This window comes from Montipora foliosa, chromosome 6, assembly GCF_036669935.1.
Source record: "Montipora foliosa isolate CH-2021 chromosome 6, ASM3666993v2, whole genome shotgun sequence".
Lineage (NCBI taxonomy): Eukaryota > Metazoa > Cnidaria > Anthozoa > Scleractinia > Acroporidae > Montipora > Montipora foliosa.
Window position 1 is genome coordinate 56,692,370 of NC_090874.1, and position 19,470 is coordinate 56,711,839.

General features: G+C 39.6%; 1 protein-coding gene, 1 long non-coding RNA gene and 1 pseudogene across 2 annotated transcripts in view; 2 read left to right on the forward strand and 1 right to left on the reverse strand.

Annotated features, from left to right (window-relative positions):
* LOC138007857 (peroxiredoxin-like 2A) lies at positions 1-11,100 on the forward strand (annotated as a pseudogene).
* On the reverse strand, positions 7,453-13,323 carry LOC138007858 (uncharacterized). Its single transcript, XR_011124125.1, has 3 exons — positions 12,543-13,323; positions 11,488-11,610; positions 7,453-8,802 (listed from the first exon to the last, which is right to left on the reverse strand). It is a non-coding gene; the product is annotated as an uncharacterized lncRNA (long non-coding RNA).
* Positions 12,164-19,470, forward strand: part of LOC138007856 (actin-related protein 6-like) — a 16,831-nt gene continuing 9,524 nt past the window's right edge. The window contains exons 1-7 of the mRNA XM_068854954.1: positions 12,164-12,271; positions 12,341-12,527; positions 16,813-16,875; positions 17,435-17,495; positions 17,670-17,808; positions 18,298-18,354; positions 19,154-19,193. Coding sequence (XP_068711055.1) covers positions 12,201-12,271; positions 12,341-12,527; positions 16,813-16,875; positions 17,435-17,495; positions 17,670-17,808; positions 18,298-18,354; positions 19,154-19,193 — 618 coding nt within the window. The 5' untranslated portion in view covers positions 12,164-12,200. The remainder of the gene's footprint in view (positions 12,272-12,340; positions 12,528-16,812; positions 16,876-17,434; positions 17,496-17,669; positions 17,809-18,297; positions 18,355-19,153; positions 19,194-19,470) is intronic.

Sequence of the window (19,470 nt, forward strand, 5' to 3'; positions counted from 1 at the left end):
CCCAGTGGCTTATTTGCTGAAACGCAAGCGAAAGCAAGTGGAAATTTGCTTTACCCGGACGGTTTTGCGGCGATTAGGAGTTGGAATGCTCTCTCGACTTGACGAACACGGTCACATGTAGGTCATGGTAACAGCACAATCTCCGATATTTGATTACCGGGAATTAATCGACTGTCACTATATTGGGAGATCCTTGTCCAGTCAATGTTTTTAATGTTTAGGGACGCTCATGGTGTCTGGGTTCCGAGCTAGTGCACAGTACACACCGCATGTTGTAGGAAATTCCAAGCGCGTCAAGTTACTAGGAGACTTTCATACACCGGACCAAAATGGGTGAAGACAAAAGAACCATTGTTATTCTGATTAGGCCTTGTAGATTAGGTATTGTTATGTTCGCTTTGTTCTTTTGTTTTATGGACGTTAATTTTTCCGGAACCGGTATATGAAAGACAAACCAACTTGAGCCCAAGTTACCCTTCATTGACTTGCTCCTCGCAATTATATTGCGTCATCTCTATCTTTCTTTCTTTGCATACCTTATGGGGAGTTATTCAACCAAAGGTCGGTGTGTATTTTTCGTATTCAGGGGGCACACATGTACAGAGGACCTGATTACATGGTGATTTTCAGCCCGGGCTGAAATTTTGCACTGCCTACCGGACTGAAATGTTGTTGCGATTTCATTCTCAATTTCAGCCCGGGCGCAAAACGCAAATTTCCGTGGGAGAATTTACTGATTATGTTCCTTTTTCAGCCTGGGATGAAAAAATGATAGCGATGACATAGATTTATTAGCCCGTTTGCTCAGGCTGAAAATCCTAGCTCGGTTTCAGAAAGCGTGCTAGGATTTTCAGGCATTGTGGTATGCCTTTTCCGTGTGCTGTTTTCATAACAGGTTGCTTAAATTATTATTAGCCTTTGCTAATGAGGCAAAGTAGAGCATAATCCGTTTGATCTCAGCTAAGATAGGGACCTGGCAGTAGTCTGCCCATGTCTGTTACGTGTTACTCATTTTGCTTTCTTGTCATAAATAGGGGTCCATCCATTTTGCAAGGACATTGGTTTAAGAGGTCGTAGCACAGATAACTTGTGACAAGAAAGTCAAATGAGTGACATGTAACAAACATGGACTGACTAGTGCCAGTTCGCTATCTTAGGTGAGGTCAAACAGATTTCGCTAGTCTATAAAGTATCAGTGATGGATTAAGACCTGGAGGGTGAGGTGGGGGCCTGCTCTCAAACATTTTGTTTTTGCCCTTTCACAGTTTTGGTGTTTTATGGTGTTTTGGTGGCTTTGGTCCAAAAATCCGGGTCCCTCCCCTGGATCTGCCACTTAGTATCCTACAGAGAAGGAAAAAGAAAGTGTATGAACTTGCACTTGCATTGAGTGATTTATGGCCACTTGTTATGTTTTGAAAGTTCTCAAATTACACGAGCTGTTCAAAAACACCACTTGTGCCCATAAATCACGATATGCATGAGCAAGTTTATACGATTTCCTATACTTACGGTATTCATTAGTATCAGTATTAGCTCCAGGGTGGTAATGTATATGGCTGGAGTCTAACCTTTTAATATTTTAGTGCACTGGTAAGCTTTTCTTGGTCAGGAGATAGCAATCTTTCAGCATCAAGCTCATGCCTTTTGCATTTTTCATCCTTTTACAAAAGGTTCAGCAATATAGTTTTTTTAAACCTTTCTTCTCATTTTCTTGCCCTTTAACTTTTTTGTAATTTAATTAGTGTTGAAACTGTAAGTAGTGTAAGTATTGTACGTAGTTATAGTATTGTTCTTAGTTTTTACTTAGGTTCTATTTGTAGTGGTAATGATAAATTTGTTTATTAGCAAAACACTTTTAATGCAGTTTCACTTGTAGCAATGCACATGATTATCATTGTAATAGGATATATCTCTTGTACACGCGCATGACTGTGTGATTTATTATTACACTAGTAAACATAGGAACCGAGAATCCTCTGTCTCTATTCTTTTGCTATAGGCTATTACTTTGATACAATGATACATGGTGTCTGAAGTGAAACATTAACAGTCAATCAATTCCAGTGATCATGCCAGACGATGTGCCTCCCGCCCAACCACCTACTCGGATAAAGCAAACTAACATTCCTTTTCCAACCAAGCTTGAAACTGATGGGTCCGCAGCAGCGAACAGGAAAAAATTAAAATGGGTATGGAACAACTACCTATAGCCCCAACTATAGCCTCTTGCTTCCAGTACAAGCCGAAAGCACTCCGGATTGGGACTTTCGATAGTTTCGTATTCGACAATGACGATGAAGAGAAAGATATAGATGTGGTACTGCAGAAATTCGTCATGTCACTGGATACAAGCTCACACATTCCACCAAAAGCTGAAGACATCCTCGCGCGATACACTGACGTCTTTACCGGTGATGGCAAGCTCCAAGAAGAACTGCATTTCAAAGTCAGAAAGGTACCAGTTGCTCTTAAAGAACCATTTCAAGAAGAACTTGACAGGCTAGAGAAGATGGGAATCTTGGCTAAAGTTGAAGGTCCCACGGATTGGATTTCCGAGATGGTTGCCAGGAAACGCAACAGAAAGATTCGACTGTGCATCGATTCTAAACCTCTCAATAAGGTGCTCAAACGGAACCATTACCCTCTTCCACTGATTGACAACTTACTACCTAAGTTGACCAACGCTAAAATCTTCACTGTGGTAGATGCCAAGAGTGGATTTTGGCCAGCATGTCCCTTTGGATCATGACAGCAGCCTTCTCACCACTATTGGGACACCCTGGGGCCATTACTGCTGCAAGCACATGCCTTTCAGAATATCGCCTGCACCAGAAGAGTTTCAGAGCCGCCTTGATAACGCCCTGGAAGGCCTCACTGGTGTCCAGCCTATATACGACGACATACTGGTGTACGGCTCGGGGAACACTGGTGAAGAAGCAGTGGCAGACCACAACAGGAAACTACACTCCCTCCTACAACGCTGTAGGGAGAAGGGTATTAAGCTAAACAAGGACAAGCTAAAGCTCAAACAGAAGAAAGTTACGTTCATGGGTCATGTAATTTCTGCGGAAGGCCTTAAACCAGACCCCATGAAGATCGAGGCTGTGCTCAGCATGCCCACTCCCACAAACAAGCAAGACATACGAAGGCTGCTAGGGATGGTAAACTACCTCCAAAAATTATCTCCAAACCTATCAGATATCACTGCACCACTCAGAGAACGTATCCAATAGGACATAATGTTTCAATGGAACCAACAAGTACACGGTACATCTTTCCAAGCCCTAAAGACTCCACAGCTCCCCTCCTCAAGTTCTTTAACGCGACACAAGAGGTAGAACTACAGTGTAACGTGTCAGAGAAAGGACTTGGAGCTTGTCTGCTGCAGCAGGGACAGCCCGTCGCATATGCATCAAGATCCTTTATGTCAACCAAGAGCAGTAGTAATCGAAAAGGAAATGCTGGCCATTCTCTTTGGAACTCAGAAGTTCGAACAATACATATACGGATGCCCTACAAAGGTGGAGACAGACCACAAGCCTCTTGAGTCGGTTCTCCAAAAGAGCATTCTCTCTGCTCCTAAACGACTCCAGCGAATGACGCTTCCACTCCAAAAGTACGACCTCAACTTAACATACAACAAAGGTGCCCACAGGTACCGAGCCGACACTCTCAGCAGGGCGTACCTGCCAAAAACATATAACACAGAGACCTGCGACAAAGATGTTGTTATGATAATGGACCAACGAGGCGATGCAGAACAAGAAGCGGAGCATATCAACACACTCCAGTTCCTCCCAGTAACAGAGGAGACCTCGACACGAATCAAGGAAGCGACTGAGGCTGATGAAGACATGCACGCCCTAAAAAAAATCATCAGGCAGGGATGGCCAGAAATGAAGGACAAAATACCAGAATCGCTTGCACCCTATTTCTCATTCTGTGATCATGATTCATGATGGGTTGATCTTTAAAGGAGAACGGCTAGTAATTCCGCTTAAGGCCAGACCCTACATCAAGTCAAGACTTCATGCAAGCCGCATTGGCATACAGGGATCATTAAGATGAGCCAGAGAGTCTGTTTACTGGCCAGGGGTGAACCAGGAAGTGAGCGACTACATATCTAAGTGTAGGGTGTGTGCCAACCACCCAAGGGACCAAGCCAAAGAACCTCTGGTAACACATCACCTCCCAATCATGCCCTGGTCAAAAATTGCCTGTGAATCACAAGGACTATTTTGTTACTGTCGATTAATACGGCTTCAAGCATGTTACCAGCTCTCCAGGCTTCTCTCAGTCTAACAGAAAGGTCAAGAACGCTGTGAAGACAACCAAGTCCCTACTTAGAAAGGCCTCTGAGTCCTCAAGCCACCCATACCTAGCTCTCCTGGACTGGCCAACTGAGGGGTTGGACAGCTACCCAGCACAACACCTATTTAGCAGGAGAACCAGAACACCTCTCCCCATGACCACCACCCTGCTAAAACCGGCAGTCCCTACAGACACCCTGGAGAAGGAGACACGTTGCAAAGCCAAACAGGCTCTGTACTTTAATGTTAGTGCCAAAGAGCTCACAGAATTGAACCCCGGTGATGCTGTCAGAGTCAAACCACTTCACACTTCAAAAGGAAACAAACACACCATGGCTCAGAGCTCAGGTCCAAGGAAAAGTTGACATCCAGTCTTACCAAGTACGTACCAAAGATGGCCAGGTCTATAGAAGAAACCGGAGATACCTCTTCCAAACACAGGACCCAATAACAGTCGACCCGCCAAAGTCAGTCTTGACTGACCCACTTCCTCTCGACACTGACACACCCGGGCAGCAACCATCTCCAACAGAGCAAGAACTACCCAACACCTCAGACCCCAACAGCGCCAAACCCACCAGAGGAGCATGTGCTCTGCAGAACAACCAGGTCCAGCCGAATCACCAAATCCCTGGCTTATTTGCAAGATTACAAAGCCTAGAAACTGAACACTTAATATGTTTCGAACTTCAACGTATATTTACCTGTTTATACTGTTACAGCAATGAAAAAAAAAAAACAACAAAGAAGGGACATCAAAAGACTCTTCTCTTATCTGAAGAGGGGGGGGGGGGGGGATGTAAGGATGCATGTGATTATTGTTGTAACATGATATATCTCTTGTACACAGAGAACAGTTCACCTTATGATAAACATTGTTGATTCTGGAAGCTTTTTTTAGTTCCAAGGGGTTCTTATTTCTGGGGCCTGACAGGAAATCATAGTTTCTTGAATCCCTAAATTTTTGTTTATAATTTCTAATTTTATCCATTACTCTGCTAGAGTCACCTGGCAGGTGATGCTGGGTTAAATGCAAGTCAAGTAGCGACCTTCTGCTCCATGTCCTAGTTGTTCAAAAGGTGGATAGTGCTATCCACCGGATAAATCACTATCCATTGGATAGTGCAATTATAATTATTGGTTTCGCTATGACTTATCGACTGACTGGATAGTGATTTATCCAGTGGATAGCGCTATCCATCGCTTGAACAACTGGGGCCAGGTGATGCAGTTGCTAGCCACTTATTATACATGTATAACATTTTAATTATAATGTTAATTTCTTCAGATAGTTTCCTGATGAGATAGCAGATGGCATGGTTAGTAGGTGCTGGAGGGATAGCTGCGATTGCGGGCATTTTAGCTGCTAACTGGGATTGGTACAAGAATAGTGCAAGACCTGATTTAGCCTACTTAAGTGCTATTAAACTCAAGGCCTTAGATAGATCAGGGAAATACTTGATGGCCGCTGAGCTATGGAGTAAATCAGGAGCAGTTATAATGGTAGTTAGAAGACCAGGGTGACGTTTGTGCAGAGAGGTAACAATAATAACTTGGAATTTTTATTCTTCAGTTTTTTGTGGCTAGTAAAATGTGCCTGTGAAGGGGTGAATCTTTTCCCAACATATCGCTTCCATTTTCTTGTAGCTTCATGGCTTTTATGCTGCTCACATTGCAGTCAATTCTCATTGTAACAGACACCTTCAAACATCGTTTTGCGTCCGTAATAGCAGGTTTTGAGCATAAAAGTTCCGTTAACATGCGCTAAGCAATGTTACGTAGACCGTGCTCTAGGGTAATTTTAAATCTTAAGTGTATTAAGTGTGCCACTTAATATGCAAATAAAAGCACAGTTAAAAATGAATATGGTCCTTGACAGCTGCCATGCTGAGCAATAAAAAGTAACAGTGAACTGAAATTGAATAAAACCATCACAATCAGAGTTTGATGCCATAATTGGAAAATCGGCCAAACATTAGATTTTACTTAAATATGAGATTCTATCATTTGTTCTTTAAAATATCATAGTGGTGCAATGAGAGTAAACTGTAGATTTTATTTGAAGGGTGTGTTGACAAATGAAGAACAACAGACTGCTATTTTATGTAACCATGTTAGATGAGAATGAATGTCCGCTTAATGTTGAGATTCAAAACAATAAAATTGTCATGTTGACACCACAAAAGTGTCTGGCATTCCGTAATAGTGAGAATCTGTATTAGGGGCTGTTTACATGGAGGTAGGAAGATCCTAGCTCTAGGAAGATCCTAGAAGGTGGATCATCCTAGTGCCATATGTTTTCTGTATTCAGTTTACATGCAAGAGGTTGTACTTGGCCCTAGTGCTAGGATCTTCCTAGTGCTAGGATCTTCCTAGCTGTGAGCTAGGAAAATCGTAGCCAGGACGAAGATAAAAAGGAAGTTATTAAAGCTAGTAAGGAGAGTAGAAGGACCCAAATTACATGTTGTTCTCGCCGACCATCTTGCTTTCATTCTCCACTTCCACCTAGACAGAAATTTCTGCATGTAAACCAAACGAAAAGTTGTTTCGCCTTCTAGGATCTTCCTACCTCCATGTAAACAGCCCCTTAGTGAGCGTCTCTAATAGTGTGGTGTTTGCAAGGTGTGAGAGTTGATTTTATTCTCACCACCTAGCTTTTGGTGGAAAGCCTGCTTGGAAGCTATTTCCTTTTTCAAAACAAAGATTAAGTCTGATATTAAATTTCCTTGAGTGTTTCTCAATTTGTGAAGAAACTAATTTAAAAGTACTGATCAGGCTGAGATTTGAACCTTCAGTATCAAATGGTATTTGAACTGAATACCATAGCCCCTTCCATCTGTGTTATTAGGCACACAACCTGTTATATTATCTGGTGAAACTTTGAGATGCAAAAATTAAATTAATAATAAATTATACAATCAGAAATTGTATTTGTTGACTCTGATTCTTTGTTGTTCATTGGTTCTTTTAAATTTTGTTGTTGTCCAGGAAGCTTTAGAGCTGTCCTCTTTAAGACCTGAACTTGACCAGAAGGGTGTGAGCCTTGTGGGTGTGGTTCACGAAGAAAGAGGAGCAAAGGAGTTTCAACCATACCTCAATTCTCCACTTTATCTTGATGAAGAGGTAAATATTAAATTTTAATATAAGGAAGATGTGGTTCTTATGTGGAGACTGATCATCATAGGATCATAGAGAGCTACTTTAATACTAGTACATGAATTGTATGAAGGTCCCATGTCTTGTTGATTTCAAGAGGAAGGTGTGAATGTTTAACAATTATTCTTTGAAATCGAGGTGAATAGTGGTAGAATATTATTTTAATGAGCTGCGAAGTGGCGAGATAAACATTCTGCCACTATTCACCAAGATTGAAAAGAATAGTAATTGTTTGTTCAAATATGTGCTCATAAAGTGATCTCAATAACAATAATTGTTGAAGAAAACCATCCAAAGTCAATTTAATTGACATCTCAATTCATGCGTGGAAAATGTGCAGCGGCACAAAGCATGTGTGAAAGTGTTTACAGAAGGTTCAAACACGGCAAATCTAAATAACCTTTGTTAGAATCCTTGACACAAACAGCAAATTTGTCATTTAACACCGTTTAAATCAGCAATCTAAATTGAAAGTCTGCTTGTTAGAATATTTTCACCGTTCGATCAAAGTTTTAGAGGTTCATTTGAAATGGAAATTGAAAGTGCAGTTGGTAAAGGATCCACTGTCATGAAATGGCATCTCTAATAATTATTGAGGTGAGCATTGTTTTGTTGTGAAATGACCCGTCTTGTTTCCTAATGCAGCTATGTGGAACTTTCTTAAGGCTGGTTTACACAGTGCGACTTGTCGGCCTGATTTTTGGCGGCGTCAACAACTCGCCGCCAAAAATCGGGCCGACAAGTTGCACCGTGTAAACCGGCCTTTAAACATTTTTTAATTCTCGATTTCAGTAACAAATCACGCAATATTCACTCCGAAGGGAGTGAATAATGCTCAATTACTCCGAGATAGCAAACCAATCAGATTGCTTGAAGCACCAAGTATATTATACTAATGTTGAATTTATGTCACACACTTCTACATTGTATTATAAAATTGTTAACCAAAGTTGTTGACAAGTAACTGAACTGACCACCTTGTTCAAAACAATTCAAACTCCTTTAAAATCATAGCAACTACTCAAGTTTTGACAGTCTCTTACAAGAGGCTTTGGCAGTTGTGATTTGTTTGATTTGACTTCTGTTGAGAACTGTTCTCTTTTGTATAAAAGGTCGTGACTTGGGAGGTCACTATAATTATAGCAATCAGAAGATTGTCTTGATCTTTATAGCTTCTGTAAGACCTTTGGTTGTCTTGGGCATGGTTCTCTTTTTAGTGATAATCATTATATTTCTCTGAAATAATGATAACAGAGGGTTGAAACCATATACATCCTAAGGGCCCCCCTCCCCCTCTTCCTGAGATGTCCTGTGGCTTTCTAATACAACTGGTATTCTGCAAAAAAAAAAGAAGAACATTAAGGTGATCAGTCAGCTATGCCATCCCATAGTGGTGCACCCCCTCCTAACAAAACTCCTGGATTTGCCCCTAAAATAGAGCAATTATATTGACTTACTGGTAAACAATAAAATTATTATTGGTATTACATGAATGTTTGTTGTGTTTAAGTAGGTATGTGTGGGCTTTTTGTTTCAGAAAAAGTTTTATGGTCCAGAACAGAGATGGATGTTTATTAGTGGTAAGTTTTTATTTTCAGTAATAGTATGCTTGAGAGCTGATCACAAGCTATATTCATTTAATTGTGTAGTTGTGGGTCTGCTGGAAAAAGAAGTATGAAAGAAGCTGTCTTATACAGACCCATTGGAATACAACTGAAATTTGATTTGCTAGCTGTTTGTGTTTCACAGTCCTTGACAAGAATCCACACGACAGCATATTTTCTGGACACAGGGCTCAAAATTAACAAAAAAAATCCAGTCGCAATTTTGGGACAAAATACCGATTGGAAGTTTAGTCACAATTTCACAAATTTCAGTCGCAAACCGTCACGCTGCATTGTGTTGTGAGTGGTTTAGCAAAACAAAATATGAGCCTGCAATACTTGTGTATGAAACCGCTGAAAATGGCGAATGATCGAAGGAATGAAGTTGTGCACATAACAAGTCAGCTAAATTATGCTGCAATTACGCTAATAATCAGTACACGCTGTCAAGTGCGTGGCCAACGCGTTGGTCGTGAGCGAGCCAACATGTTTGTAGAGTAGAGGCCGTCACGTTGGTAGTGTTAAATGGTGATATGTTGGTTATGCGTCAGCTGACTGTCGACCAAAGGCCTAGGGTTGGCGGACGTGTAGGTTGATGCGTTAGTGGGATTGGAGTTGTTATCGTCCCTGCAGTTACAATACCCCAAAATACCAACGAAATGATTTTTTTTAATGGTTTCATAAGACAGTATTTTAACCCCTCATGATTTTGGAAACACTACAGTTCTAGGTTGGAGAGGCAAAAACTGACCTGTTAGAGCATAGAAAACAATTCAAAATCCATCTTTGTCTTTGCGGATAGGTCAGAATTTTATTTGATTATTAATTTTAAGAAAAACACGACACTCCTGAGTTTTACAGACATGTTTCGGCAGTTGCCTCTGTTTGTAAAACTCAGGAGTGTCATGTTTTTCTTAAATTAAGTTTCTTCACTGCTTTTATCTAGACCATTTGATAATTATTATTGTCAGTTTTCAAATTTTTTGAGAGTTATTGTGTGGCTTGGTGAAACTGCTCAAAAATCCTTACCTTAAGGTGGATGAAAATTGTTTGCTTCATTTTTGTTGATATAAAAATGGACAATTTTGAAAAGTCATCAGTGCGGCAGGATGAAAAGAAGAGTGCGTTATGTAGTGATGACCTTTCTTGTGCAATTAGGATGTAGAGGAGTCATCAGCTGTAATTTCTTTGGCATCAATGCCTTGCACAAAAATCTTAGGGATATCCAAGTGATCATGTTCTACTGTATGTAACTTGATATATTCCTTTTTGAGAGTCAGGGCTTCTGATCTTTGCTGTGTGGTTTTCTTTTCAGGCTTCCTACGTCTGAGTGTGTGGAGGTCATCTTTTCGCGCAAAAAGCAAGGGAGTGGAAGGCAACTTTCAAGGAGAAGGGAGACTGTTGGGTGGAGTCTTTGTGGTTGGACCTGGGGAACAGGGAATCCTTCTCGATCATAAAGAGAAAGAGTTTGGGGACAAAGTTGAACTTCAGAAAGTCAAAGAAGCTATCTCTGCAATGAACATGAACATTTCCAGACACTAATTAGTGTTAGTTAGGCAGCATCTGTTATTATAAATTTTATAACATCACCCCTAACATTGTTCTTAAACAAAGTCGTTATTACCTTTTTACGTGAGGTACCAAAACCTGAATTGACTGGATAGGTAACGATTAACATTGATTATTTGTGTCAAGAGTGTGACATGCAGTGTATGCATAAACTTGTTATATCTTTGTTAACTTATTTCATTTTTTGGTGGAATTGGTACCTTTCAATATCAATTTAAGAGAACGTTTGTATCAGAACCAAATCTAAGGATAGAAAAGTCAGTATTGTCTCAATCCTTATAGAAAACATTTGCATCATGTCAGCTTGCTTATGATGGCACGGATCGAAAATAGCTTCCCGGCTGTTATCTGTGCTTGATGAAGTCCACAAGTTGAATATGTGGCAGATGTTCTTCTGTTATATGAAATAGATTAAAGGCAATTTCTCAAAAAAGAAGAATAAATTTTGGTTGATTCAATCATTCTTGGAATTTGTTTAGATTTATTAAATGCACATTTTAGTTTCTTGGTGTAATGACACGCCCTTCCAAGTCAGGCATACATCCAGATCAGCTATACCATTGTTAAATAGAGTTACTAGTAACTGGGCTTTTTACTGGGCTTTGTGATTTAATTCCGTGAAATTCAAATGTTCCAACCAAACTGGTCAACATCCTGACCAAATGTCTTAAAACACGATTCTCCTACCCTCAACCCCCACCCCATGGGACTAAAACTTCTCTCTACCAGTGGATGTTCTACAAAGGAAACTGTTGAGCCTCGTGCTTTGTACAATCAATAGACCTGCATCCAAAAGTGTTCCAATAAAGTTGAAGGTTACGAAGTCCTAGTATTAATACTGCTATTACCTCCATGTACTGTGCATAAGCCCATTATGAGCTCCTGATCTGTTTTCATGGCTGCCTTCGCTGGTAAAAGCAGGGTGTATAGATGAGATGATTTGATGTTAGAGAGATCATCCCAGAGAGCAGCTAAAACCAAAAAAGAATCCTCGCATGCAGAAGAAAAGCATCAGAGACACTAGTCTGGAATCTCAATCAAATCCCAAGAGGTTATCGCACCCATGTTGCCAAGGGGTCATGATGGAGATACGACTATCATTTCCGACTATGAAGAAGCCTATATGCCCACTGTGTGTGTGTAGTGGGTAGGGGGGGAGGACCACCCTAACGATGCTCGTCTTCTCGGTTAGGGATGAAAATTTCGGATTTTGGTCTCACCAAGGGTCCATCACCATCATGGACCATTGGTCTCACTACCGTTGTTCTTGGCAAAACGCCATCATATGTCCCGTTTTGGGCCTTGCACGAGAAGAAATATGAAAAGATATATATTATGTTTTAAATATGGTTTTTTTTATGGGCTTACCCTGCGAGCAGAGTCTCTTTCGCAGGTCTCTGCTCGCAGGGTAAGCGTGGGCTGCGCCCTACGCCAAAAGTGGTCTCCTTTTGGGGTTTACGAGCATCCCCGCCCCGTTAATTCGCGAAGCGGGGGGGAGGGAGGGGGTAGGGGGTTGGTGGTGTTCTCATTCCCAGGGCTTTACGGCGTCACCACAATCAAGATGGCGGTTTTGGTGCTCGATAATGGCGCCAGTGCAGCGAAGATCGCTTTTAATACGGCTGACAGTCCAAGGTAAGATTAAAATCCATATAAAATTACGTTTCGTTCAGTAAACAAAACTGTGTCGTCTTTTTTTCCTAGACTTATCCCAAACTGTATTTTCAAAGCAAAGAGTGAACGGAGGAAACTGTTTATCGGTGATCAGCTTGAAGAATGTAAAGACTATTCGGGTCTGTTTTATGTAATGCCCTTTCAAAAAGGCTTCCTGGTCAACTGGGATGTAGAAAAGCAAATATGGGATTACATGTTCGGCAAAGAAGTAATGAAGGTACAGTATGCTCACCTCATATGATCATGAATGACGAAAGTTAACCTGTATATATGCGGAGCAATTACAGAATATATACCCGTCCACTGGGAAACGTTATTGCTGGAAAGCGGCCCGTGGTCCCGTAGTGAAATAGCGGAGAAAATTATGAAGACAGCCTAAATAATTATGTAAACAAGTGCGGCTAGATTGCAGAATACCCGGCCCACCAAATGTCCTACTTAAAAAAGCTGCCACCGCGGTCCCGCAGTCGTGTTTAACAATGCTGCTTGTCCGCAGTGGCATGGGACAGAAAATGATATTCATATAAACAACTCTGTTCCTAAACCGGGCATTCTACAATCGCTCCACTTCTTAAATTTCATTTTGTTGTTCCGTTAACTACACTTTTTACGAGATTGTGTGAAGAAGAAAGGATTCGTTTACCCATTATGCCTAAACGCTTGTTTCAGTGATTAGGTCTAAGCACTAGAGCTCCTAAAATTTTAGCTTTCATTTTGCGGTTCGGTTAACTACACTTTTCATGAGATCGTGTGAAGAAGAAAGCACTCGTTTACTGATTAAGCCTAAGCGCTCACTTCAGTGATTAGGCCTAAGCATTCTCGTAAAATTTATCTTTCATTTTGCGGTTTGGTTAACTGCACTTTTCATGAGATCGTGTGAAGAAGAAAGCACTCGTTTAAGCCTAAGCGCCCGTTTCAGTGATTAGGCGTAAGCACTCTCGCCAAATTTTAGCTTTCACGTTGCGGTTCGGTTAACTACACTTTTCATGAGATCGTATGAAGAAGAAAGCACTCCTTTACTGATTAAGCCTAAGCGCGATCGTCTGAAGAAGAAAGCACTCCTTTACTGAAAAATTAAGCTTAAGCGCGCGCTTCAGTGATTAGGCCTAAAGCCCTGGCCAAACAATTACATTCTTAAAAGCTAACCTTAGGCCTAATTAGGCCTAAACAAAAGTTTTTAGGCCTAAGGTTAGCTTTTATGAATGTTTAGGATACTTTCTGTATTAGTGAAACAATGACCTGCAACCCGCGACCTGCGTCCTGCAAATTAGACCCGCCGGCTTAGGCCTAATAACTGAAATGAAAGCGGGGCACAAGACACAAAGCGATTTTGTGACAACAGACCATGAGGCAATGCAACCGCAGGACTGTACATGTTGGACTGGCAGTCGTTGAATACACGACCATTGTGGCAACTATTTCATGTTGCTTTTAGGTGAACTGGTATTCTGTGATCTAGCCCTGTATGCTATTGGGCGATTTACAGGAAGCTTAATTACCTTTATTGAAGTGTGGGTGTAGGTGAAATGAGGAAGTGATCATCACACTTAACTGGAGAACTTTATGCGATTTTCTCTTATAGCGAAGATATTGTTGACGTCACCTATTGTCATTAATGTGCCAACTAGAGCCTCACTAGTACTGGCTGTTGAAACAAAGTGAATAACAAAAGCAATGTTTGTAAACATATATCTTCCTCATAGACACCTGAAAAATTCTGGTGGCTTTGATGGGATTAAAACCCATGACCTCTGCAGTGCTTGTGCAAATTGCTCTACCAACTGAGCTACATGTATAAAGCTCATGTCATAGCTTTACAAGCTGTCTAAAAGAGACAATTACATAAAGGTGTCCAGTTTAGTGCAAGGACCACTTCCACTTCAGTATTTTTCTTGTGGGAACCGAGAATTACAGAATGTACCCAATCGCTGGCCCATCTTCCGTTTCTGGCGGATTTCCGTAACTGATGGCTTCGAATCGTGTAAAACAGGAGGATATTACATACACCGGCACTCAGTTGGCTTTCTGGTCACAGCCACGGTTTTTAATAAACCCATTTTTCCTCAGACTATGAGTTAAGTGTTACTCTGGTCTTGGTGGCCTGATAGACTTGGGTGGTTCATCTTAAAGTGATTAGAGTCCCTGGTTCAACTTTCACCTATTTAAAACAAGAGGCTAACAAGTTTCAACCCTCTGGCTGCTTTTCTGGTTCCGGCCAATTTCGTGTTTTTAAAGAGTGCTGTGAAATGACTTTACAGTATATTAGAAACACTGTGCTACAGTACTATTCATGACCAAAAAATCAATTTGGATTTCAAAAGTAAACAATATATTAAATTACCGGTACCTAACTTTTAAGCCTTGATTTCAGAAAGGCACATTGTTTATTTTAACTGGAATTTTGCCATTTAATGGTCTCCCACCACTAACTTTAAAATCTTGAGAAAGCTTGATAGAGGAGAAAAATTAATGATGTCAAAGACTCACTAGTCACTCTGTTCGAAGAACAAAGTTTACGTATAAGATTCGGCTCTGACTATTTTTTTTTTAAATTTTGTTTGGGGTTGCGATTTGGCTGCGCATGCGTAAAATTTCTTTGCCTCGTGACAGATTCACAGGGAAATATGTATTACTTAAAGAATTGTGTGCTTGACTGGAAACGAGTTTCAGAGTTTTTGTCACACACAATGCAATATCTGGTTATCATATGACTTGTTAACACATCTTGGGGAGCTAATTACATAATTTATGATTCTCCTAGTATTGTTAAGAAAAAGTAACTTAAAGACTCGTGTATAAACTGCACCTCCAACTTTCAAGCATGATTTTGGAAAAAATAAGAAGTCCAAAAAACCACTCTTGTAAAAAAATGTTGGTTGTTTGTTTGCAGATGTCAACAATAAACTTGACGAAATCTAATGTTGTGTATCTCCAGCGACATTGATTAGTTAATCAATTCTGAAAATACCTTATTTCCCTATTCCCTGTGACTGACAACAGTTGTCCACAAGCCCACAGGTTTCAATATGTTTAATCTTTAGATACTGAAGGTTTTCAGATCAATATTTGTGACCCCTATAATCCAGTTTACTCCCTCTGAAAGCATTGGTCTCGTGTATAAGCTGCACCCGTGATTTTTGGCCCAAACCTTAATACACCTATCAATGTTAAGCCCCAGGGAGGGGGGGTTGGGCATGGGGTGGGGATTCTGACATTTTCATTTTAAAAAATTCAAAGTTCCCATCCCTGGCGACAATGGCCTAGGACTGAAAAAAAAATCCTCTGGTGGCATGAGCCCAGAGCCTCAGCTCCAAGCGGGAAATCAGTTCAAAAAGTGAACTTTTTTGCTGATTGGAAATTGCATTTTAAGAGAGTTTCTGATAGCATAAATCGAAAAACCTGTTTTCAGCAAATTTAATGATGTGACTTTGACCTGAGAGGTATTCTGCCGAATTCTAAAACCAAAGCCACTTTAAAAGAAAGTGAGCTTTTCAATAGGACGAGGATTTACGTGATCCATGTGCTGTCTCAGTGCCTCCACGTACAGAATAACTGCTTTGACAATGCTTTGAGCTTGCCAACAGGAAGGCACGACTTAGTGACGAAACAATGGTAACCTGGACATAATTCTCGCATTTTGAAGTGTTCCGTACAGCACTTTGGGCAATGATCTCTCCGTTTTAAAACATGTTCGACAATAAAGTTTTGCTCTTCCGAAAACAAATTCTCTTCATTCAAATAAATCAAACTTTACACAATCTACATTATTAATTAAATATTTTTTAAATTGCTCCAAAATTATGAAGAGCATTCACATAATGCAATCACAAATTCCAGGCACGTGTTCCGTGTTGCTTTCAGTGCGTTGTATGAGAATTCAGCCTGACGGGCCAAAACTGGTTTGGCGAGAACTCTGAACTGACTTTCTGCATGGAACTGAGGCTCCGGGCTCGTGTCACAAGAGATTTTTTAAGCCCTTGGTTTTTGCCTTTGACACGTGTCACTTATGTCCAGAAATGCATGCCCAACTTTGACGTCTAACACAAAGTGTTTCTTTAATTCTAAGCCTTTAATTGCTACCTATTTCTAACAATAAAGTAAGGGTAAAGGTTAGCGTTATTTTTAGGTCAGGGTAAATGCAACTGTTTGTCGTTACCTGAGAAGCAGCATTTGGGGGAGTCACTTCATGGCACTTGTTAAAATTCTGCATGCATGTAATATCGTGCATTTCTGGACATAATTATCTGACACGCGTAGCGTTCCTCGGACCTTGGAAAAAATTCCTCTGGCTCCCAGGGTAACTACTGATTGGAAACCTGTTACGATTTTCAGATCATCATAGTTACGAACAGTTTTGCTGTATTGAAGCAGTAACTCTCATAAGTGTCTGTATTTTAGTTCAATAGCTAATTACATTTAATGGAAGTGAAAGTCATTCCTGATATAATCATGTCACTCTTCTCTTTGCTTCTCTGATTTAGTGTTAAATTTGTATTTCAAAGGTTGATTTTCCTGAAACAACTATTCTAGTGACAGAACCTCATTTCAACTTCAGTTCCATCAAAGTATGTGATGTTTATTACTACATGTAGTTCTTATACTATCATGATGTACTATATGTTAGTGCGTGACATTGATGATTGGATTTTTCAAGAACTTCTTTGTTGTCATTAGTGTCCGGGTTCTACTTGTACTTGTAATAATTGTCATGTGACTGACTCCTTGCTTGTACACTGTAGTTTGCAGTTGTTTTTGGAAACGACATTTTATTGTCTTATCTTCTTCAGTAATTTGAATGTGATTATTAGATGGAATAGGATAACCTGAAGATATAATAATTATTAGAAGTTGTATCTGTACATATATGTACATGTATTATGTTAAACCTATTTTACTTAGAACTATCAAAATTCAATATAATTATTATTAATTTGTTTTTCTTGGCCATAGTGAAATGTCTCATACCACAAAAAAAATAATAATAATGGACATGAAAAAAAAATATGGTTGAATAAGTGTTATTTTTATGATAATATTGTGTCAAGTTTGTATTACATTCACAGTGTACAAACTTTCCCCTTGACATCGTGATAACATTAAACACTCGAAACATTTCTTCTTTAGGAAGCCATGGATGAAATTCTTTTTGAGGAATATAACTTCAAAGCTATTTGTCGTTCAACAGGTAAGTTGCTCTGACTGTTTTTCTAATAATTATTATAGAGTAGAAAACCTAAGAGTGGGATCGGTCAAAGTTTCTCCTGTTATAATTGTAAGAAGTGGCATGGACAAACCCCTAGCTTGTTTCAGTTGGTATTTTCATGAATTTTGATTTATTAAAGGCTATTTCTTTTTCAAGCTGCCCAACTGAGTGCTTATAAATCACAAAATGATGAATCAAAGAAGCATCTTATATGTTTGGTTTTGGACTCTGGATATTCCTTCACACACGTTGTACCCATTTTCAATGGCAAAGTTTTAAAGAAGGGTGTTAAAAGGTATGATCAATATGTTGCTTTGGTTTTTGACGACTCTACCAAGTGGTGGTTTTTAAAACATCAAGTAACTTGATCCAAACAGTTTGTCATGCCATTTCATGGCACTGGTATATTTACCAGTATTTGGTTTTCTCATTGATAAAAGCATTAATTAAAGTTAAATAATTATGTGTTTGCTGTTGTCAAATTTCAATCTTTTCATTTGACTTGCATCACCAAGAGACATGACACAACTTAGTGTTATGCTGAATGCCACTATTACGGTACGTCATTTTAATTTTGACCATTATAATGGCAACATGGGGTAGCGAAAAACTAAAAATGTTTGAAAAATTATTAATACTTTATTTTTCACAAACTTTACTGGATGCATAATGATAACCCACAGTTAAATATGTGTACTGGTGTCTTACAACACGATCTTACCAGTATGAATTTGACTGAAAAAAATGCATTTAGGTACTTTGACTATTTTTCTAATTTCCACAGGATTAGTGTTGGTGGTAAACTGTTGACAAATCATCTCAAGGAAATCATATCCTACAGGTGCTATTGTGAAAAATCCTGCATATATATATATATAAACCCCCTCTATTTTCAAAATAGAGAATAAATAATTTACCTTTAATGTATTTTCAACAAAGCATTTGCTTTGGCCAGTGGCCAGAATGTACATGACTGTACCAGTGCTGGAAATAATTTTTCTTTATTCACAGGACATATGTCCTTTCAAATCTTCCTTTTGGTCGGACATTTGACAAATTGGACCGGACATAATTTATTGACTGACAACACCTTGAAGAAGAGAACTCAAGATGTGCTAGTGAGATGTTCGGTCATCGTGTCCGATCATAATGTGAAATTGGCCGGACATTTTCAAAATTTGGTCGGACAATGTCCGATGACCGACTGTTATTTCCAGCACTGCTGTACACTCTGAGAATTAACAAGACAACTACGTTATTTACAACAATTATGTAATAAAGGCTATTCCAGTTTGGTGTAGCGATATTATATGGGGAAGTGGCATTTGAATCAACGAATGAATAAAATTTCATTAATAATTTACTGTTTTCTCGTAAGACCAAGGTTTTCGAAGTTTCACATTGTCGCTTTAGTCTGTGGTGGCTTGAAAGTAGGTTACAGTTCACGAAGATTTTTTTATCAAGGTGCTGTTGAATGACACTCACTGTTGTTGTTGATCTAAAACTGAGGAAGAAGAGCAAATGAAAAGTACCGTATAGACTTTAGTTCATGTATGAATTAGTTAGTTAGACTACGTAAAGTTATGCTGCGGACGCAGTTAGACGGTATGAATGTTGGAATTGTCTTTTATTAATTGCAGGCAGCTACATGTTTTGGACGAAACCTATGTGATGAATCAAGTAAGGAATGGGTGTCTGTAAGCTCAAGCTTTTTCATCATTCTGTTCAACAAGCTCTTTCACGGGAAATAGAAATTTTAGTTGGCGGCAAAACCGGAGTAGTTAGGTGGAAAATGGACAACACATGCCCAGTGTGTGCTTTCGGAAGGTCCAGGGGCATCCTCCCCTGGGAGAATTTTGAAATTTGCGCCTCCTAGAATGTTGATTCAGAGAGAGTACGTCATTGAATAGACTAATTTTTTTTAAAATTCAGTTTATGGCAAAACATATTTTGGGAA